At 40.0% G+C, this 24,140-nt stretch overlaps 1 protein-coding gene across 7 annotated transcripts in view; it reads right to left on the bottom strand.

The window, feature by feature from the left end:
* Window positions 1-24,140, bottom strand: part of LOC143017719 (uncharacterized) — a 31,409-nt gene that overhangs the window by 3,746 nt on the left and 3,523 nt on the right. For 2 of the 7 annotated variants that reach the window (XM_076172498.1, XM_076172503.1), the window contains exons 2-7: window positions 22,797-22,890; window positions 19,317-19,404; window positions 18,319-18,502; window positions 12,826-12,904; window positions 8,646-8,886; window positions 3,345-3,471 (exon numbers count right to left, since the gene is read on the bottom strand). In XM_076172498.1, coding sequence (XP_076028613.1) covers window positions 3,345-3,471; window positions 8,646-8,886; window positions 12,826-12,904; window positions 18,319-18,502; window positions 19,317-19,404; window positions 22,797-22,890 — 813 coding nt within the window. Of the gene's footprint in view, window positions 1-3,344; window positions 3,472-8,645; window positions 8,887-12,825; window positions 12,905-18,318; window positions 18,503-19,316; window positions 19,405-22,796; window positions 22,891-23,037; window positions 23,272-24,140 lie in introns of those variants that run through there. The other 5 variants (XM_076172500.1, XM_076172504.1, XM_076172499.1 and 2 more) reach the window with 4 other exon arrangements.

The raw sequence follows: 24,140 nt of genomic DNA, 5'->3' as shown, positions 1-24,140 counted from the left end.
TCATTTAAACAGTTTACTCTAAGGACCTCCCTACCTTCTACCCTTTTCCTCTTTCTCCATCCATCCTACACTCTCAACTTTCCACCAAAAAATTATCTGATACTCCCCCCACTCTCTCTCCTAATAATATGGATTCCAGAACTCTTCCTACTCTTCTCCTAGACACTACTACATTGACATTCCTCCCAAAAATCTATGGCACTCATTTAAATCAATCCAAAAAGCCACTCAGGGCTGCATCTCCCAACAGAGCTAAGACATACATACATACATATACCAAGGCTTTTTCCCCCTTTCAAGGGAGGTAGCCAAAAAGGGAAAGGCATAAAAACACTCCCACCCATTTCATCCCTAAATACACTCCACACCCCTCCCACCCTCCCTCTCATCTGAGCACCTCCTGGATGACGGGTCATCCCTGCACCTTGCCCACCGCCCTGGGTCAGAAGCAGTGTCGCAAGACACAGCACATCCACAGCAAGGCCGCTTCATTTCATCGGCGACCCCCCTTCTCCGTCCCCCCTTGCATATAAGGAGAGGACGGGGAGAAATCCCTTCGGGTTGCGTCAAAATTTACTCACACATACTACCCCCCCCCCACCCATTCCTCCTCATGCAATCACATCATCATCCATATACAACCATTCTCCACTCACCTCTATCTTCCGTCCTCTCCCTTCCTTCCTCAACAGACATTCCCCTCTTCCCCAAAGCCCCCTTCACCCCATCCATCCACCTCATCCTAGGATGTCCCCTCATGTTCACTCCCTCCACATCTGCCTTCCATACCTCTTTTACTAGTCTTTCTTCACTCATTCTTTCCATGTGTCCAAACCATCCTAATATTCTTTCATCAACCCTATCTCCCAGCTCCTTTTTCACCCCTGTTCTCCTCCTCACCTCCTCATTTCTCACTCTATCCAGCCTAGTAACCCCCACCATACTTCAAAGACACCTCATCTCAAACACATTCAAACTCCTTCTCTCTTCTTCTCTTATGTTCCACGTTTCTGCCCCATACAGTGCTGTTGGCACAATCACTCCTTCATACAGTCTCCTCTTCGCATCCATTCCTAAATGTCTATTCCTCATTACACTCTTTAATCCACCAAGGCATTTACTCGCTTCTCTCAATCTACATTCTACCTCCACCTTCACTCCACCTTTTCCTGCTACACTTGCACCCAAGTATCTAAAACTATCCACTTCCTCCAGTCGCTCTCCCTTAACCCCTTCCATACGGTGCCGCACACATAGGCGTCATGGACTTAGATCTCGGTGGCAGCAACCAATGCCAGCCGTACGACGTGTCGTAATAATACTCGCATCATAAAATATAGTCACCGCTTATATCGATCGTTCTCTCTTCACCCGTGAATTTTGATAACCATAGAAAATGCGATTACAAAAGAATTAGAAAGAATGTCATTATGGAGGGGCGACTACAATAAATATAATCAAGACGCCGATATGGCAGCCTCGCGAATACACTCGCTCCCCATGACGCCTACGTGTGCGGCACCGTATGGAAGGGGTTAATGTTCACTTCCAGTCTACTGCCACTTTCACCCCTTGTACATCTCATCACCTTACTTTTACCCACATTTATCTTTAGCTTTCTTCTATCACATACTCTCCCAAACTCTGCCACCAGCTTCCTCAATCCCTCCTCCGACCCTGCCACAAGCGCAGTGTCGTCCACAAACAACAGCTGGCTCACCTCCCACTTTTCTCCATTTTCTTTAACCATCTCCAATCCCTGACCCACTACCCGAGCATTCACCTCTCGCACCAACCCATCCATGTATAAGTTGAACAGCCAGGGCGACATAATGCATCCTTGACGAAGTCCCACCTTTACTTCAAACCACTCACTCTCTCCATTTCTAATCCTGACACAAGCTCTACTACTCTCATAAAAACTCTTGACAGCTCCCAAAAGCTTTCCTCCTATCCCATAAATCTGCATAACCTCCCACAGTGCCTTTCTGTCTACCCTATCATAAGCCTTTTCCAGATCCATAAAAGCCCAAAAAACATCCTTCCCCTTTCCTATAGCTTTCTCACATATCTGTCTTACCACAAAGATCTGATCTACACAACCTCTACCTGTCCTAAATCCACACTGTTCCTCACCAATTACTCCTTCTGTTCCTCTCCTAATCCTCTCAATCAAGATCCTCCCATAAGCCTTCCCTACTACACTTAACACACCCTTCATAGACACTACACTTAACAGGCTAATCCCTCTGAAACTACTACATTCACACTTGTCCCCTTTTTCCAGTCCTCCGGGACTCTACCCTCTCTCCAGCAAACATTAAATAATCTCACCAACCAGTCCACCATCACTGAACCTCCCTTTTTCAGACATTCTGCTAAGAGGAGCTAAGAGGAGTGACAAATTTTAAAAATGGGCAGCTCCACTGTCCATCTTGCAGGGCCACTACAGGTCCCGCCAAATGTGCAATTTTATCATAAAAGACTATTAGTTGATCATCTGGGAATTTTTTTTTTATATCAAAATTAGCAATGAACAAATTATTCAATCATACACAAGGGACATGAAATTTGTACCTACACTGCTTTGGTGTTACTGTTGGAGTGTATCAACATAAGATCATGATTTCCTCAACACCATGATCACTGGTCACGAGTATTGGGTGAATGGGTAAGACCCAGAAACCAAGGACTCATTGTTGTATTGGAAGATTCCAGGGTCCCCAAAGTCAGAAGAAAACAGGACATGCGAGGAATAAAGTGAAAGTGATCCCATGTTTTCTGACTATCATGGTATCATGTATCATGAATACACTCAAGAAGGCAAAACTGTTATCAAACAATACTACAGTGATGTTTGCCATTGCTTTTGTAATGCAACTGAGTACTATAAACCAAACCTATGGGAATTGGTCAACTGTTAGCTCCATCATGACAACATTCAAGCCCATTGTTAAAAACATGACCACATACTCCTTGGCCAAGCACCAAATTCCTCAGGTCTGCCAGGCTCCTATCTCTCCAGACATGTTTCCTAGTGATCTCCACAAACTTTCCCTCTCAACAAGGGCTAGAAGGATGCCTCCCTACAGACGACTTTTTGAAGCAGGGAATTTAATGTAGTATGCCCTTACTTGCCACTGGGCAGACTTGACTCCTGATCTCTGCCCCAAGCAGCAATACTTTAAAATGCTAATACCCAACCCACAATTACAGAGTCAATGCTAAATGTCACATACAGGCATATAAAAACATATATAAACTTAGCTACAATAGAATTACAATGTCAAGACTAGAGAGTCAACATAACTATTTATTAGAATGTGAAAAACAATTTTAGATACCTATATTTGGTTGAGCTGTATTTGTTAGTTTCATAAGTAAGGAAACAATCATGGAATTTTGGTTGGTGATAGTCGATAAAAGCTCCTTGATTGTGTTGCCTTGACTCTCGAGCGTTTGCTGCAGTGTCTGTCAAAATAATACATCAAATTACTACCAAACATTTTGTATACAACATGCAAAGAAAATATTTACATAAAGATCACATGCATAAACATAACCTTTACATCATTTCTTAATAAGTGAGGCAGATGGACATGGGAAAAGTCTCACCCCTCTCATCCATATCTCACTCACCCTTTTTACTACTTAATGCTAACCATAAAAAAATAAGTGCATCACATTTCTTCACCAGCAGTATTGCCAGTTCATTTTTCGTGTACCTTTCTACAACTCTCATCCCTTTTTACTTGTTTGACATCCTGACCTTGATCATTTATAGCTTCATTCACCATAACAACACCAAAAGAACACCTACACTACAGAACCGAAATTCTCCCCACAGACGATAATCAGTACACAGTTCTTTACTATACCCCTCAAACCCACTCACCCTTTACATTTTCACATAATCACAGTCCACAAAGCACAAGAAAACAGCCTTGGCACCATTCTACTCAAACATCTATAATTTACCCCAACTAATAATAATAACTGCCTGGAAATTTGCATTCCCACATCAGCAGACAATAGTCCTTGAACTCTTTCACAGACCTTCCTGGGAAGAAACATTGGATTCCTGACTTTGTTGTGTTAGTGTGGGACTGTTTATGTCACCATGCTTATAGTAATAGGAGAGGAACACTCACCAGTTGTCACAACAACTCTTGTCTAGCTGAGCAACTACAACCCATCAGTATCCTGTTCATTAAGTATCCAAAGGTATAAAAATGAGTGAAGGAACACTGTGAATGTGTGTGTGGTGAGACAACATAGATATTTTTACAAATGATAGTTTAACATAACTGCTGTACTCCATGTAAATATGGAGATGTCAGTGATTAAAAATCCTCTACAACTGACATTAGAAAAAGAGTACAAGTTGGAAGAAAGGAAAAGAAATATGGCTGAAACTAATGAGTGTAACAAGAGATAAGCAGTCACTGGTCACTGGCTGTTCTTTTGAGATTGACAGGCAAAGCTAGAGGTCTGCAGTAAAATAGATGTAGGTATCGGCATGTGACAAAGGAATGGAAATCTTGTTGATAAAAAATAGACTCCATGTTTATGAGTACGAGGAAATGAAAAAGACAATGATCAGAAAGTTCTAAGGTGGAATTATATACCATAATTTATGCAGAAATGTGTAAAACAACCCAGTACAGGCGCAGCTAAAGTTTTAACCCATTTTGGAAGCAAGTAGGACTCAATTTCATGATAGATATACTGGAAATCTTGTTGATAAAAAATAGACTCCATGTTTATGAGTACGAGGAAATGAAAAAGACAATGATCAGAAAGTTCTAAGGTGGAATTATATACCATAATTTATGCAGAAATGTGTAAAACAACCCAGTACAGGCGCAGCTAAAGTTTTAATCCATTTTGGAAGCAAGTAGGACTCAATTTCATGATAGATATACTGCAGATGAGAGTATAGACATGGAACATATAACAGGGTGGGGTGTGAGTGCATCCCTTTGCTGGCTACCTTCCTTCTAATAGGGAAGAAGTGTTTGGTATATAGAGTAGTTTGATACACTCTCAGCAGAAGATGTAAAGTTGATTATGAGAGAGAAATCACAGACATCATTTAAATTTGGAGATGGAAGATGGGCAAAATCACAAGGTATTGTGAAAATTCTTAGTTGTAAACATGGGGTAAAAATTCATGAATTGGATTAATATGGTGGATTACAGAATTCCACTGGTAATGAGCAGGTCAGCAATGAAACCTGGAGATGTGATACTGAATTTTAAAAAGGAAACAGCATGTACGTTTGGCAAAGAAAGTAAGTTGGATATCACATCTTCAGGGCACTCTAATCAATCACCTGGCTTCAGTTTTACTAAGTAGAAAACCTGCAGCCCCACACTGGCTAGCAACTCTCCTCAGGGCTTCCCACAGATAACTCTGAGAAGACACTTTGGAATGTTGTCTGTGCTGTATTGGTGTGTGACTATTTCCACATCAGCTGAAAGTGGGGTCATATCAATGTATGAAAATAGGTAAGAAATACATTCAACGTTGATTGAGATAGGTCTTGGGTCCAGTCCAGAGACCAGGTTTCAGCCTCTCAGGGCTGCATTTTCTGGAGGTGAGTGGGTTGACAGGTTTTGAAAATGGGGAACTTTGCTGTCCATCTTGCATGACCATCGCACAAAGGTGCCCTCCATTGGTTCCAGTGCATCATGCACTACCTATAGTTAAGGCTCCATATAAGCAAATGGCAGACTGTGTATTGGCCACAGAATGTCATTAAGACATTAACCCCTTCCATACGGTGCCGCACACGTAGGCGTCATAGGGAGCGAGTGTATTCGCGAGGCTGCCATATCGGCGTCTTGATTATATTTATTGTAGTCGCCCCTCCATAATGACATTCTTTCTAATTCTTTTGTAATCGCATTTTCTATGGTTATCAAAATTCACGGGTGAAGAGAGAACGATCGATATAAGCGGTGACTATATTTTATGATGCGAGTATTATTACGACACGTCGTACGGCTGGCATTGGCTGCTGCCACCGAGATCTAAGTCCATGACGCCTACGTGTGCGGCACCGTATGGAAGGGGTTAAAAAGGTACTGAAACTACATTGGCAATTCTAATATCTGACTGCTGAGAAGTTAATACAGCTGATCGGAGACCAGGATACTTAATGAAAACCAGAAACTGTAAATAAATATAAGTAAAAGTTGTGAAATATGAAGAAGACTGAACAAAGAACCTCCTTATAATGTGGTAGGACTCCCTACTTGGAAGACATTCAATGAGGCTGTGGGGTGGATCTGAAAGTGTGAAGTTACTATTTTCATGTCTTGGTGGACTTGGCAACAGGAAACTGTGTGATTATGGTCATACATAATGAGAAACCTTAGACCATGATACATACATACATACATATACCAAAGGCTTTTTCCCCCTTACACGGGGGGTAGCCAAAAAGAAAAAGGCATAGAAATCAGTAATTCAATGGATCAATCTATTTGGAGTACCAAGGAAATTCTTGATTGTTAACTATAATAATTTTTGGAACATAGCAGAAATTTATAATATTCAAGTGAAGTTCACAGCTACTGAGAGTCCATGGGCAATAAAGTGTACAAGTGGGAATGTGCTAAAGGCATTGTTGTATGCAAATTGTGATGCATCCACAGCATCAAGGGCTGTCAACTCAAAATGCACTTCAGAATGACAATGGTTTTTCCCCAAATTACTTGGTATATGGATTCAATCCAAGTATACCTAGTATAAGATTCCTGCTCTTGAAAACAGGCCATCATCAGATATTGTAGGAGAAAACCTTAATGCCCTGCAAATGTTGAGAGAAATGTTCATTACAAATGAGTCAAATGTAAGAGACAGCAGATAACATGGAGCTATTGCAAAATGGAGACAACATGAAATCAAACAGAAAGGGCCCAGTATAGTTAAGGGAAAGGATGGCAAGCAAGTACTAATAAAGTATTGAGGTATTTATGTGAAAGCACACATGTTGGCTGTAGAATGTTGATGGTAAAATTGAAGCACAAAACATGGACAACAGCAGTGGTGATAAAACAACAGATTCTGAAATAAAGACAGGATTACATAATCCAATGGAAGGTTAGGAAGCGAATGACTAAGCAGAAAGTGACTCGGAGAGTAACCATAAAGAATGTCATGGAAAACCTGAATCCAGTGATAGAACCAGTGGAGCTGTTAAGGCCAGAGTGCCTTACATGCCAAGTGGGACAAAAATTAGAAAGATACATGGTGAGGAACATGGACTGTTAATATTCTAAGTACATACATACATACAAAATACAAAAGAAGAAGAAAAAGATGATGATGATGATTCGGTTTAACATTGCAAATTCCCCCCATCAGGAGGCTAGGACAGTGTCCATTACAAAGGACTTTGTAGCATGGAGTTCAATGAACAATGTTCCTGATTAGTTCAGAAAGAAAGAAAAAATAATAATTTCCAGTATCTGAGTATAACAGTAGAACAGGAGGAGGAGGATATTAGAATCAGTCAAGATAATCATGCTAGACATGGGCTCCAAGAGACAAAAATAATAAAATTTATGAGGATGGAAAAAATTACAAGATAGAACAAAATACCAATTTGCTGTGGGTCAACTAAACTGGGTTGCAACATAAAGAAGGCCAGAAATAACATACAACATATGAGAGCCGAGTGCAGCATTTAAAAGGACAACTGCTGGAGATGTAATCAAAGCTAACAAAGTAGTCAAGAAGGTCAAAGATTGATGCATGTTGTGGATATTCAAGACTTAATTTGGATGAATAAAATTTTGTTGTGCTTCAATTTCCTCTTCCTATATCCTAAATATCGTCATGTTGTCCAACAGCTCTCTTACCACTCTTCAAACATGCTATGCATCTAACTTTATCCTCCTCAACTTTTGTGTCAACTTCCTTCTCTCACAAACACCTCTCAGAATACCATCACTACATTCTAGAGTCTATCAGTCTAGACAATTAATAATTGTAGCTTCAAGTTTCATTAGGTGGAAAACCCACAACCCCACAAAGATTGACACTGGTCCTCGGGCCTTCCCACAGATCTCTCTAGGCAGAAGCTTTGGATTGCTGTTTGCCCTGTATTGGTATGGTACTGTTTCTAAGTCACCAGCTAAAAATGGTAGGAGGGAAGCAGTCACCAGTTGTCAGCTTTCCATGAGCAAAAAGGTACAAGAAATACAGCTGGACTTGATAGAGAGAGATCTTTGGCATAGTCCAGGGACTGAATGTCAACCCCTCAGGGCTCCACCTCATGATGGAGGTGAGTGTTGATAAGTTTTGAAAATGAAAAGGAACACTGTCAATCTTGCAAGGCCCTATCACTGGTTCCACCAGTCTAGCTAAATCATCATTAACAAAAAACAAATGTTTGGACAGTCATTGCTACAAACTTATTTTATGAGTTTTCAGATCTCCTGAATGTGAAAATGTATCAACAGCTCCATCACATTACTTCAAAATCAACAATCAATACAGTTAATAGTACCTCATTTCAGTCTGCATTTATAAGAAGTATGCTTTTAAACATGTATCACTAACCTGAAATTAATCACTAATAGCACATGTGATGTATCACTACGTTTTCAATTCAGGAATTAATCAGCCATACCTGCATTTGCCGTGCTTGAGTCTCCACGTGAGTTGCTATACTATCTCTGATGTTACCAAGGACCGACGAACAAGATTCAAGCATATGCAGTGTTTGCATTTCTGGAAGGGTTGGTTCCAAGCCAGACATGGTGTTTATGGTGCGTGTGGTACCTCCATTTAGGTTCATTTCCGTGGGTAAATCATCTTCCTCTTCCAAACCTGCCCAGCTGTTTCGTGCCCGCATTGCAGCTTTACGATGTCTGAGGATGGAAAGTTCTTCAATGTATAACACTCCTACAAATTTAAATATCATGTACATGCAACATAAATAGAATTTTATTTTTTACCTTACATACATACATATACCAAGGCTTTTTCCCCCTTACAAGGGGGGGTAGCCAAAAAGAAAAAGGCATAAAATCATTCCCACCCATTCCATCCCTGAATACACTCCACACCCCTCCACCCTCCCCTCCAAGTATTCCCACTTGGATCGTAAGAGACGCGAAGAAAGGGACGGGGATTGGGACGAGGCATCCTTCTCCTTGTAGCCCCACAGGGGAAATTCCTAAAAAAAACATACATACATACATATACCCTTACATGGGAGGTAGCCAAAAAGGGAAAGGGATAAAATCATTCCCACCCATTCCATCCCTGAACACTCTCCATACCCCTCCACCCTCCCTCTTATCTTAGCACCTCCTGGATGACAGGTCATCCCTGCACCTTGTCCACTGCCCTGGGTCAGAAGCAGTGTCGCAAGACACAGCACATCCACAGCAAGGCTGCTTCATTTTTTTATTTTTTACCTTACAGAGAAGTAAAGAAGGATATGGAGGCTTTGATTGTGGTAGTGTAAGATCCCAGGATGATGGGAGAGGAGAACACCAGGGCTACAGGAAAAGAGAAGATACAAAGAGCAATGAAGGAGAATAAAGCAAGAAAGGCATCTGGGTTAGATGGTTGCTAGGTGGAGTGACTGATGAAGGAAGTAGTTATAGTGGAATGACTATTGAAACTGTTTAATGTGTGCCTAAGGGAGGGAAGTGTTCCAGTGGGTTGGTGGCGTGCATGTAAAGTTCCATCATGCAAAGAAAAAAAAAAGACAAGTATGACTGGTAGTTTTTGAGGTATCACTGTTTAGTGTAGTAAGGTGAATGGAATGTGAGAAGAATAAGAGGGGAATTGAGAGAATAAATGGGGAAGAGCAGTGCAAGTTTAGGGTAAGAAAAGTATGTGTAGATCAAATTTTTGTAGCAAGGTGGTATATGAGAAGTTTCTGGCAAAGGGTAAGAATGTCTTTTAGGTGGTGCTTGTGTGATGGGTCAGCGATGTTTAGAGTACTAAACATGTGTTGTTCTTTGGGAAGGGATAAGTTTCTGTGAGTAGGCATCCTATTAGGGCAGTTTTGGTGCATACTGTTATTACTCTGTGTTTTAATTTCTATTGTATGAAGAAAGGGAGGAGTGGAGGTGGAGGTAGAATATTGATTGAGACAAGCAAGTAAATGCCTTCGAGGATTAAAAAGTGTAATGAGAAATAGACATTTGGGAATGGATGCTAAGAGATTATATAGTGGAGTGATTGTGCCAACAGCACTGTATGGGACAGAAACATGGAACATAAGAGAGGAAGAGTTTAAATGTGTTTGAGATGAAATGCCTGAGAAGTATGGTAAGGGTTACTAGGCTGGATAGTGAGAAACACGGTGAGGAGGAGAGCAGTGGTGGAAAAGGAGTTGGGAGACAGGATTGATGAAAGTGTGTTGGGATGGTTTGGACACATGGAAAGACTGAGTGAAGAAAGATTAATGAAAAAGGTGTGGTAGGCAGAGGTGGAGGTAGTGAATATTAGGGGGGGGGGGACCAAGGATGAGATGGATGGATGGAGTAAAAGAGGCATTGGGAAGGAGGGGAATGTCTGTTGAGGAAGGAAAGGAGAAAGACAGAAGATAGGAGTAAGTGGAGAATCGTTGTGTATGGATGATGCTGTGATGCATGGAAGGGAATGGGGGGGGGGGGGGCATACATGTGAATATTTTGACATAGCCCAAATGGATTTCTCCCCATCTTCTCTTTTTATGCATGAGGTGGATGGAGAGGGAGGGTTGACAATTAAATGAAGCAGCCTTCCTGTGGATTTGTTGTGTCTTGCCACATTACTTTTGACCCAGGGCAGTGGGCGAGATACAGGGATGACCTGTCATCCAGGAGGAGCCAAGAAAAGAGGGAGAGAGGGGTGATGAATGGGAGAGGAGTATGTGGGGATGAAATGGGTGGGAGTGGTTTTATGCCTTTGACTTTGGCTATCTTTCTCGTGAGGGGAAAAAAGCCATTAGTATATGTATGCACCTAAGTTATTTATGTTTTTCTTGCTGATAGTTGGGAACAATGCTGTGGAAATGTAGCTGTGGGTGATTCTTATGAACTGCTCAAAAACAGTTATTAGAGTTTCTGTTGTCGATAATAGCAGGTTTATTTTCCTGTTGATTTTCATTGTCAGATCTTTGACATGTGGGTTGAAGGTCATATAACTATCGAGTAATCCATCCATTGTCCTGGTTCTCCCTTGCATGAGACCTGCAACCTCTAAGAAACTGGCTATGACCACTGGTTCAGCCTTATAGGTCATTCAGTGAAGAAATTTTGTGTGGTTATCTATGTAATAGTATTCTGTCACCAATAACAGAACTTCTATCTTTGGGGACAATATTGTGCTAAGAAAGTGAGTCACTGAATTAATAAAGATTATCAGAAAGGAAGGATTTCTATCCTACAGGACCCACAAGCAGGTAGCCTTCATTAGTTCCTGTTTAAACTTATGTTGGATACAGCAGATATGGGGGCAGGACAGCACATGCCTATCTCAACTACACAATATGATTAGACAAATACAGACACAAATAAAACCCAACACATGCACACTCTACCCTTCACTAAAGCCTTCTTTGTATTTACCCAAATATGTGCCAATATGTCTGGAAGATGGGAGAAAGTGGTGTGACAGTGGTGAACACATCCTCAGGTCTACAGCTTTGCCTAAGTTCCCTGCTATGGTGGAGGATTTCCACAGTACAGTATGTACTTGCTGCAACTAACTTCTTCCAATAGAACCTTATCACCATACTTTTTATTTCTGGATGTCACTGGTTGCCAGTTACCTGAAAGCCACAGGTCTTCTGCTAGAGACTTGGGGCAATGGATTGATTGACTGGATGACTTTAATGAGATTAGGTTCCTTTTTGTATAGAGGCTAAATCTTCAGAATGATTAATAAAATGTACTCATCCCTTCATAATACTAAACTTACCAAACAGATGAAGAGTGCATTATGAGGTAACAGGGAAAGTTACCAAAACTCACCATGAAAAGCAGAAAACATTAGATGAGTTATATTACAAAAGTTACTATTTGCATGACAAAAGTTAGCAAGATTTTATGGGAACAGCCAAACTCTTTAACATCCTTTTTTCTTTGTTCAAACTCAGTTTTTTTTTCTTTTTTAATGCTCCCAACCATTAGCCCCAGTGAAAAATAAATTTCACAAGTAAGACCCACACTGGTATGACTGTCTTCAGGCCACCACCCAGCACTGAAACAGTTCCGATAGAGAAAAGACCTGGCCATAGACTCAAATTGCCACAGTTGCAATCACCACACAGAAGACACAAATGACTTCATTCTATTCTTACATACACCCACCCTACACTCATCTTACACCATCGAAAAACCCACACTGTCCCTCCGGTCTCAGCAGCTCATGTATGAAGGATTATCCCTGTCTCCCACTATAATGTTTGGGTCAAAGGCAATGCAGTAAGATACAGCACTTCCACATCAGGATCCAACAGCTGAAACTTGTTTATTCCACCTCTTCATTATATGGCCACACACACCCCAACTCATCCATTTGAAAAGTATATGGATCACACAATAACATCCCTTCAGGCTGCATCATTTCCTTGTCCATTTACCTCTCTATTTACTCCAACTTTTGCATCTTATCTTCCTTGCCCAATATATTCCTCTTGCATCCAAGATATAAAGGATATATACAGTACTCAATTGACTAGTACTTTTAACCCTAAGCCTTGGATGGTTGGTTTGCACCACTACAGAAGCGCTGCAATTGAGCAGGCTTCTCTTGCTACCATGTATATGTGTGTGGAACAAATGAAAACACGTGATTTACCTCACCTTCCCCGTTTTCTTGGAGGCTCGGCAGGATTCGATTCAATTCTGCTCTCATTTTCATCAGGAACTATACCATCTGCATCTGAAAAATATTGAATTCCTCTTCATGAACTACAGCTTCACTAGTTAAAAATAACACAAACATTCAATTCTTATTTTGTCTGCTCTCCCACTACATTTTATTGGCATTGTATCCAAGCTTATACTATTAAAAAGTTCAAGAAACAAAGAAACATGCAAAAGGAATAATACTTTTCTGTTCCTTCTTTGGCCTACAGCTTTTAAATACCCTTTGTCAGGGAAGTCTTCCATTAATCTCAGAGTCAAAATCTTTGTAGTATGCCCCACACTAACAATTTTCATACAACACAATACAGCTCCCCTGAGTGATTTACGGTCATGCCCAGAGGCTGCTGTTGATCACCCGAAGGCTACAGGTTTTCTATGAGACCGGGGCCAACGGACTGATTAAAATTGTTGTTTTCAATCCAAAGGCACCACTGCCCTAATACTTTCTTTTGTGACTACAGTACCCAACAGCACACTCCTGCACAGGGTTCTTCAAGTATCAAACCCATAATTTTTACACAAAGATTACTTAAGGACCTTCAAGTATAGGGAGATTTAAAGCTATGACCTTTATTCTGACTATAATTAAATCAAAATTATATTACCTACTCCTGTATCAATCTCTTCATTCATCCTCATCTATACTTTGGGCTTTAGACTGCTGTCTGTGGGGATAGGTGGAGGAAATACAGCTGAAGTTGATATAAATCTTAGGCCCAGTCCAAAGACTGGCTGCACCTCCAGATAGAAGTGAGGATGTTGACAAGTTCTGAAGATGGGTGGCAGGGATATTATTATTTCTGATATCCATCTTGCAGGACCATCATTTGCAGGTACTCAATACTGGTCCCTTCACTGTGGCAGTCCCCTATACCGAATGAAATTATTTTGCAGCCTCAACCTTTTCACCATAAAGATACATTTCTTCATGGGCCTTTTCCCCCTAAATAAAATAAATTGAATTTTTATCTGTGAAGCAGCAACTGAGATAGTCTTAATCTCCTCACTGAAGTTGTGTCCCCTAGGTTGAACAAAATCTCCGAGAAGTCAATCAATCTGTTGCCCCAAGTCTCTCCTGCAGGACCCAGATCTCCCAAACAACCAGCAACAGCCACCAGATTGGCCCATAAGTCACTCAAGGAAAAGATGGTGTTGTCTGGGTAAAGCAAGAGTAAGGTAATGTAGGATTTGTTTTAATACTTTTCTATGGTGATTGCATCTGGGGCAATTTGATCCTGTGATCAGGTTTATTCTGTGTTGCTACTGTTTCTGAGGTAAAGGTGGGACTTCACCAGCGATGTGTCATGTTGCCATGGCTGCTCAATGTGTACATGGATGGGGTGGTGCGGGATGTAAAGACATGGGTAATGGGCAGGGGATTGGAGATGTTTAAAAAAATGGAAAAAAAAAATGGGAGATAAGCCAGTTGTTGTTTGCTGACAACACTGCACTTGTAGCATGATCAGAGGAGAGATTAAGGAAGTAAGTGACGGGTTTTGGGAACATGTGTGGGAGAAGAAAGTTTAAGGTAAATGCGGGTAAAAGTAAGGTGATGAGATGTACAAGGGGAGAGGATGGCAGCAATTTGGAAGTATTGAAGGAGAGAGGCTGGAGGAAGTGAATAGTTTTAGATACCTGATGTCACATGTGGCAGGAAAGGGAGGAGTAGAGGTGGAGGTAGAATGTAGATTGAGAGAAGCAAATAAATGCTTTAGGGGATTAGAAAGTGTATTGCAAAACAGATATTTGGGAATGGATGCTAAGAGGAGATTGTATGAAGGAGTGATTGTGCCAACAGCACTGTATGGGGCAGAAATATGGAGCATAAGATAGGAAGAGTTTACATGCATTTGAGATGAAATGTCTGAAAAGTATGGTAGGGATTACAAGGCTGGATAGGGTGAGAAATGAGGAGGAGAGTGGGGGTGGAAAAGGATTTGGGAAATAGGGTTGATTAGAGAGAACTGGGATGGTCTGGACATATGAAAAGAATGAGTGAAGAAAAATTAGTAAAAGAAGTGTGGAAGGCCGAGGTGGATGGAGTGAACAAGAAGGGACAACTGAGGATGAGATGGATGGATGGGGTAAAAGGGACTTTGAGAAAGAGGGGGATGTCTATTGAGGAAGGACAGGAGATAGGGGTCAGTGGGTAATGGCTGTGTATGGATGATGCTGCCATGCATGGAAGGGAGTGGGTGGGGAATGGGAGGAGTTCTGTGTGAATGATATTTTAACACAGCCCAAAGGGATTTCTCCCCCATCTTCTCTTTTTCTGCATGAGGGGTGGGAGAGGACGGGTTGCCAATTAAATGAAGCAGCCTTGCTATGGATATGCTGTCTTCCTGCATTGCTTCTGACCCAGGGCAATGGGTGAGATGCAGGGATGACCCATCATCCGGGAGGAGCTAAGATAAGAGGGAGGGAGAGGTGGTGAATGGGAGTGGAGAGGGTGGGGATGAAATGGGTGGAAGTGGAATTATGCCTTTTGACTTTGGTTACCTCCCTTGTAAGGGGGAAAAAGCTCTTGGTATAAGTATGTATGTATGTATGTATACTACTGTTTCAATAATGGGTAGTAGTCTAAACACAGCCATGCTAGTGTGGTTCTTGTTTGCTGTGAAAAGGACACAAGCCAGAATAAAATCTGTAAAGGGTATCTTTGAGACCAACAATAGGCACCTAAATACAGTGACTTCAAGGGACACCTACTGAAGCTCACTTTCTGCCACCCAACTCAAAATTTCATAAACACCCTACCCTCCACCCTAAGAGTGGGTATACCATTTGGTCACTGGACCACTTCTAAGATCTACTCTTCCCACTGCTTGGCAGCTTGAGAATGAATTCTTAGCTCCTACATTCAAGCCGCATAGGTCCTGGACTACATTACCCCATTTAAGCAGGGCCATGCTCCACCCTAGTCCATGCAACAGCTGGGCTGATCTTGGATAGGGTGTTGGCGAGGAACCACAGAGCTGCTGCAGCCAAAGCCATCACCTTTACCCTACGTGCTTGGACCGTTGGAGCAGGTAACAGTCACTGCTAGGAATTGGAGAGAACTGCAGGATTTGAACCCACAACTAAGTGAATTTGAGACCAGTATGATTCTGATTATGATACCAGCGCACTGCACTTGGGTACCATTTGCTTATTGGTCATAGTCCACATGTGAATGATACGAGTATATCCAAATATATTATGTCAAATATCAAGGGATGGTCTTTCATCTATAAGAAGATACAATAAATAGGAGACAAAAGATTGATTGATGGGTATGGAGTGTGTGCATGCCTTGGCTGGCTACCTCACTTACAAAGGAGGAAGACTTTTTGGATAGAAATATCAAATCCACAGGGAAAAGACTTGAACCTGAAACAATTGTTATTCTTGTTTTACAGGGTACCTAGTATTCATTAAAAATGCAGAAGAATAAACTGTAAATTGTGGCACTAAGCCAAAGGAGTTGATTATAATCAGTGCAGAACTATTTCCCATTTTTTTTCAGTTCCCTTACATCTCATGCATTTTCTTCTTGTTCCTAAGTTAATCAACACCTGGTTCTCATAGTGCTTATCAAAGGGCAGGGCCACACCAATAATGTCCTGAAGACACTACCTATGATACATACATACATACATATACCAAGGCTTTTTCCCCCTTACCAGGGAGGCAGCCAAAACAGAAAAGGCACAAAATCACCTCCACCCATTCCATCCCCGAAAACACTCCACACCCCTCCACCCTCCCTCCCATCTTAGCACCTCCTAGATGACGGGTCATCCCTGCACCCTGTCCACTGCCCTGGGTCAGAAGCAGTGTGGGAAGGCTAGGACGGTGCCCCTCACAGACGGCTTTGTAGCATGGAATTTAATGAACCATGCCCTTGGTTCAACTTCGCTGGTGGCAGGATTCGAACTGCCCTCACATCGACCTTCGCCACAAGTAACAACGCCCTAATCCGTTCAGCCAGTGAGCTTCCTATGATAGTGGTTGCTGAAATTATTAACAATATCAAGGGAACAAAATAAGCACTACTGTTCTTGGTGTTTCTACAGTTGTAAATATTTCATACTAAAATAACAATCAATTTCATAAATCTGTAACACAAATACCTTCACTTCAGTAGCCTTCCCTAAACTGAATAAAATTTCTTGGCAATAACTTAAAATAGAATCTGCAAATTGCATCACTGTGACAACAAGGTTAATCATGATATGGTAGCATTCCTGAAATTAATTACAAATCTCTGGCATAATTAGCCAAATAGCAGAGTGTATCACTGTAGCAAAGGAGTTACAATACCAAGCAATTTGTTTTTTGTTTTTGTTTTTACTAATCTATGGGCACTAAAGCAGACAAGCCATCAACTACTACTTTACTTCTTGGACAAAAATCTTTAATTTTCATTAGAAATATGTTTTGCCATGACTGCAAGTAAATATATCCAGCCCAAAACCCTAATCTACATTACCCATTACAAAAGCAACACAAACATTCATTCTGACAACACATCATACATACAGTAAAAACAGACTTATCTATAATTGGCAATTTCATTTCAACACCGTTCTATCAATCCATAAAACAAGGACAGAAGTTTAAAACACTGAACAAACCTTAAAAAATAAAATCCTATGAAGATGTTAAAAACTTAACCATACAGTACTATGTTGCATAAAAGCTAGGTTAGGGCTAAGTCACACAACTTGAAACATGTGTACTACAACCTGCGATGAATTTCTTTTTCTTTTCAGCCGCTTCATACCTCAGCCATCCACATTCCTATCAGCCAAACCAGCTCTTAGTCACTTTGTTTCTTCTTTTTGAATCAGTTGGCACTTTCCAGATCTTCCCCCCTGAAGGTTTCAATCTCCATGAGGAAATGAAATTTCTTGGAACTTACAAAACATGTTTTAGTCTTAACCATGAGTTTATTCTAAAACCTGTGGCAGACGGAACCCCCACATCCTTGCTTGAGAGCTAAATTTGGCTGAACAAATGAATAAATTTATTTCCCTGTTACATGTTACTGCTGCATCTATGCAACTTTATTGTCCTGTCCCAATGTCATGCTCTGGGATTTGATAAGGGCCACACATGTCATGGGAAATAAGGGATGAAAATATATTTCAGTAAGAGATGTCACATCTGATGGAAACAGAGAGACAGAGAAGAGACAGTGAGAAAGAATAGAGAGAACAGGGAAAGAGAGTGAGAATAGAGAGAGACAATAGCAAGAGAGAAGAGAGAGTGAGAAAGAATAGAGAGAACAGGGAAAGAGAGTGAGAATAGAGACAGACACAATAGCAAGAGAGAATAGAGAGAGAATAATAAAAGAGGAAAAAAAAAAAAAAAGAAACAAGAGATAAAGTGTGAGAAAGGAAATCTGCAGATTACTCCAGGAAAAAAATATCACAAAAGAAGTACCTAATGAGAGGTTTTCTGTCGGACTTCCTTTGGTGGTTCCAGCTTCCGTCTTCATAACGAAGTCAACTGTTGCCGGAGGCAAGACCTTTTCAATCTTTTCTTTCTTCATGAGGGGAACAACCTGGTCAAGTAAACGAAAGTGTAACCATTCTTCATTTGCGGTAGAACAACCTGCCTTGATATCCTGCGAAAGAATACACAAGCAATTAATGGTGACGATGGATTATAATGTAAAAAAGGCAAGTAAGTGTCAGGAGGTAATGGAAAATATTATGAGAAATAAGTATCTGAAGATAATTGCAAAGAGAAGGTTGTACAAAAAGAGAACTGTACCCATGAAACTATAAAGAGCAGACTTGGAATCTAAGGGATGCAGAAAAGAAGAACCTAAATATGATTAGGTTGAATTTCTTCAGAAGTATGGTGGGGGTTACAATGGTAGACAGTGAAAACTGTGGAAAATTCTTGGGCCAGACATGGACTGGAGACTGTGTTGGCCCCTAACAACTACACCTAGAGATAGAAATGAAAGTGTAGATAGGTTCTGAAGATGTATAGGAAGATGATTCTTTTCAATATCTGTCTCACAGGACCAATACTTGCAGGTACAGTATAGTAAACCCTCGATATAAGACAATATGGGGACAGGGGTCTGTCATTATATCCAAAGATCCATTCTATCCAATAGAAATACCGGACAGATCCGTTATATCCCGAAGTTTGTCTAGTATTAGAAATTACAGTAAACCCTCAATATAACAGACAACATGGGGACAGGGGTCTGTCGTTATACTCGAAGATCCGTTATAACCAAGGACCCCTCGCTATAACAGATGAAAATCCATTATAGTGAGGGGTTGTCCGGTCAGATTTTTTGTCCGTTATATCCAATATCCAGTATATCACCATCTGTTACATCAAGGGCTTACTGTACCCATAGTTGGTCCCTAAATAATTCAAGACTTTGCACAGTATTTTTCAGCAAGCAGTGTTCTTACCATGTATTTCTGCAGAAGGTTGGACCATTTTTTACGTGCCTGAGCAGCGGTGATCATTCCCGTTAAGCCAAGCTCATCAACAATGCGGCTGCAATACAAGAAAAATATGTACATTCTCTTTGCAATGTTGATCAAATGAAAAACATTTTCTTCAACATCTAGTAAAGATTTAAAACTCTGAGATAGATGACACTACAAAAAGCAAACCTAGAAAACAAATAAATTGTATTTCATTGCCAATAATTTACCAGCACTTCCATCATTGAAGATGTTGTCATGCTTATTTCAATCTAATAAAAAATTCACATAATTATAGTATCTAATCAAAATATTTACATTTCAAACCTATCAAAGTACAAATGAAAGAGGTTCTGTGGATGACAATCAATCAATCACAAAAACATTGAACACAAGGAATATGAAACTAGTGCTGTGAATAGACTGTAAAGGTGAACACTGTATTTATATTTTCCCATGAATAATATATATCTATATATAAAATATACATATAAATATATTCCCATATAAAAATCCCAATTTATATAAAATAGTTATTACTTGATAATGGTGAAACCATAATCAAGTAAGCTGTTGGTATATAGATAGAATTGATAGCAGTGTAACACCAGTCATCTTGAACTGAAATAACTACATTGACATCATAAACCATACATACATATACCAAGGGTTTTTTTTTCTCCCTCACAAGGGAGGTAGCCAAAGTCAAAGGCATAAATCCACTCACACCCATTTCATCCCCTCATACTCTACTCCCATTCACCACCCCTCCCTCCATCTTTTTTTTTTGGCTCCTCCTGGATGATGGGCCATCCTTACATCTCTCCCACTGCCCTGGGTCTGAAGCAATGCAGCAAGACATGAATCATAAACAGGATATATTTTATTCCTTTTTGTTTTAGTTTGGGCCAAGCCATTTTATATAATTGCGAGGAGTTAAAGAAAATTTTTGCCAATCTTGACCCTTCTGGATGGAGTTCATGCAGACCCACACAAAACTCCATGTTCTTAGCCACAACAAAAATAAATAGCTACACCACTATTTCGAAGGATCTAATCCTTCTACTGACATTCAGAATATTGAAACTATAAAAGATATGTATATATCTGAAAACATATTTCTTAGAAAGGGTAAAACATGTTTACAACTTCAAAGATCAATCCATCCATTGCCCCAACTCTCTCTTCCAGATGGCCCAGTTCAGCCCATGAAGAGATTTTGTGGAGCTGTCTGATGCACGTGGGAGAAGTACAAAGTAAGACTAATCAAAACCTTTTGTGGCGACTACATCTTGTGTATTTGGTGTGTATGTGACTAAGAGACAAAGTCATAATCTGGGAGTGAGAGAGAGAGAGAGAGAGAGAGAGAGAGAGAGAGAGAGAGAGAGAGAGAGAGAGAGAGAGAGAGAGAGAGAGAGAGAGAGAAAGAGGAGAGAAAAAGAGAGAAAAAGAGAGAGAAAAAGCACAAGAAAGAGAAAGAAAGTGAAAAGAGAAAGAGAAAGAATAAGAGAAAAAGAGGAGGGAGAGAGAAGAGATAAAGAAAACGGGGAGAGAGAGAGAGAGAGAGAGAGAGAGAGAGAGAGAGAGAGAGAGAGAGAGAGAGAGAGAGAGAGAGAGAGAGAGAGAGAGAGAGAGAGAGAGAGAGAGAGAAGAGGAGAGAGAAAAAGAGTGAAAGAAAGAGAAAAAGAACAAGAAAGAGAAAGTGAAAAGAGAAAGAGAAAGAATAAGAAAAAGAGGAGGGAGAGAGAAGAGATAAAGAAGGAGGAGAGAGAGAGAGAGAGAGAGAGAGAGAGAGAGAGAGAGAGAGAGAGAGAGAGAGAGAGAGAGAGAGAGAGAGAGAGAGGAGAAAGTAGAGAAAAAGAGAGATAAAGGAAGAGAGAGAGAGAGAGAGAGAGAGAGAGAGAGAGAGAGAGAGAGAGGAGAAAGTAGAGAAAAAGAGAGATAAAGGAATATGAGAGAGAGAGAGAGAGAGAAGAAAGTAGAGAATTAGAAAGAAGTAGAGAAAAAGAGAGATAAAGGAATGAGAGAGAGAGTGAGAGAAAGTGAGAGTGAGAGAAAGTGAGAGTGAGAGAAAGAGAGAGAGAATAGAGAGAATAGAGAGAATAGAGAGAGAGAGAGAGAGAGAGAGAGAGAGAGAGAGAGAGAGAGAGAGAGAGAGAGAGAGAGAGAGAGAGAGAGAAAAACAAATCCCTGCAGTAGTACTGTATCAATTAAGGATAATCTATCCTAGATCTTGCTAGACAGATACCCACGGTCCCAGAGAACTGGCAACAGCCACCGGATTGGCCCATAAATCATTCAAGGAAGAAATATTTTGTTGTCTGGGTACTGTTAGGTGTTTGGTGTCTTCTGTGTTATGGTTGTATTTCGGGCAGCTTGTATCTAAGGCCAGGCCTATTCTGTGTTGATATTTCAGTGCTGGATGGTGACCTGAACATTGCCGTGGTTCTTGCTTTCCTTGGCAGAGATTTTTTCTGTGGGGCTTGTGTCTGGAGAGATTTGATGGAGTAAAGTGCTTGATGATGTGTTGTGTGGTGCAGGTGATGTGTGGTTATAGATGTTTGAGAAGGAAGGAAGGGGTGGATGGGAGTGGAATATGTGGGGATGGAATGGGTGAGATTGTTTTTTTATGCCTTTGTTTTTTGGCTATCTCCTGTGTAAGGGGAAAAAAGCCTTTGGTATGTGTATGTATATAATTTTTTTTGTATAGAATTGGTTGTACTTGTGATGTGATGTGTGAATAGGGTTAAGGGCTCTTGCACAGAATTGTGTACCTTTCATTCCCATATGATATTCTATGGTGAAGATTTTGTTGTCTGTATGCAGATGTTTTATTGGGGCAATTTTGGTCCATTGTGTTATCATATTTAATGTTTTATTTTGTATTGTTTTTAGGGAGTGTATGCTTTCCTCATTGTTGTGAACCATGCCATGGAAATGTAGTCAAGTGTGGTTCTCAAGAATTGTGTGTACCAGTGGTTCTCAACCTTTATTGGCTATGCCCACTTAATCCCCTTTAAAATCCTGATGATGCCCCCCCCATGTGGTGATATACGATTCTTATCATTTGAAAAAATAATCCCCACTTCAGCTGAAAAAGCATAAAACCTTGGTTTAAAACCACTTCAAAAGAACAAGGCATCAATGAAAAATAAAAAACAAAACAAACTGAATGAAAACAAAAAAAAAAAATTGACCTAGATTTCCTCAGTTGCCCTCAATTGCCCCTCATAAGAATCATGTCACCCACCTGCGGGACATACACCCCACATTGAGAAGCACTGATACTGATTAGTTTCCTTCTGCTATACAAAGCCTGAGATTTCTATTGATTTTAGTATGTTTATTTTCTTGTTAATTTTCATTGTCAGGACTTTGATGATGAGTAATGTCGGTGTAGTACAAATCTTACTTTTAAAGATATATTCAAAACTACCTAATTATAGTAGTGTGGAAGCCTACCTGTATGCCCTTTCACACTGATGCTTCTTTCCATTAAATAAGTGTCGTAATTTATAGCGTAGTTGAATGAATTCTTGAGTTGATTCTTCAGACCCTGTGGAAAATATTATGATATTCCTCATTAAACATAAGCTTTCTATATAAACTCAGGTGCTATTGAAACAATATAACAGATAACAATAAAATGAATTAATCTCTCAAAGACCTTTTTATCCACAATACAGGAACCAATGGTGGAAACCTTTTTGTGATGGTCCTGCATAGTGGACTGCAGAGAGAAACATCTTTCTGTTGTCTATTTTCAAAATCCACCAGCCCCCCTCATTTTATCAACTTCACTTTTTTTCATCCACCTCTCTACATAAGATGAGCTGACAACCAGTAAATGTTCCCCTCCTCCTTTTCACTTTTAGCTAGTGACGTATAAAACCCTATCGTAATAAAATAAAGACAAGTCCCAGGGGGATGCCTACACATTTCCATTCAGAGATACTCAAGACAATAATTACCATTATTCACAATGCATCAGTCACACAAGAAAGAAGAAATTGGTAACAATAATAATAGCAAAAGATTTAAGAAAAAAAATGTAAATTCTCACATTCACACAACCTGACTTCTTTCAAAGTTACAACTGCAACAAACTTATTTAGCAAGTAATCTGAAACTCTTCCCACAATGTATGCGATATGCAATAAGACATATTCACTTTTTTCTACTGATAAATCCTTAAAAAAAAATCACAAGAAGTGAATGAATCACTTCTTAGCATAAATCAAAAATTGAATAGTGAAATCAAACAAGAAAATAAACAACTAAAGGTTTTGGTCAGCTAAAAAGAATATCTACTCACAGTATACAAATAAGTTATGCCTCCACAGTATGGTTCCATACAAACAAAAAACCAGACACCCTACAAATATGTATATATATATATATATATATATATATATATATATATATATATATATATATATATATATATATACATATATATATACCAATGAGAATAATAATCAAATACACTAAAACACTACACTCAAAAACCAAAGCAGCACATAAGAATGTTAGGTAAATAGTTCTTTATACAAGCCTTAAATCCCACCCATTCTTCCAATGGCATAACACAAGGGCACAAAAAAAAAAAAAAAAAAAAATCAAATATCTACAACCTACTGTCTGTACCTGACATGCCTATTCACAAACACATGTACACAGAGATTACAAAATAACTCCAAAAACTGATCCCCAAATTTTATACTCACTCGACTCCCCCAGATATTAGCTCAACCAAGAAATCCCTCCCATGACAAACAAGAACCATAATGGCATGACTATATTCTG

This window comes from Oratosquilla oratoria, chromosome 33 (genome assembly GCF_046742065.1).
Source record: "Oratosquilla oratoria isolate Oo_2021 chromosome 33, ASM4674206v1, whole genome shotgun sequence".
In the NCBI taxonomy this organism is placed as follows: domain Eukaryota; kingdom Metazoa; phylum Arthropoda; class Malacostraca; order Stomatopoda; family Squillidae; genus Oratosquilla; species Oratosquilla oratoria.
The sequence above is the reverse complement of the archived record's forward strand: the minus strand, read 5'-3'. Positions and strand labels throughout refer to the sequence as shown.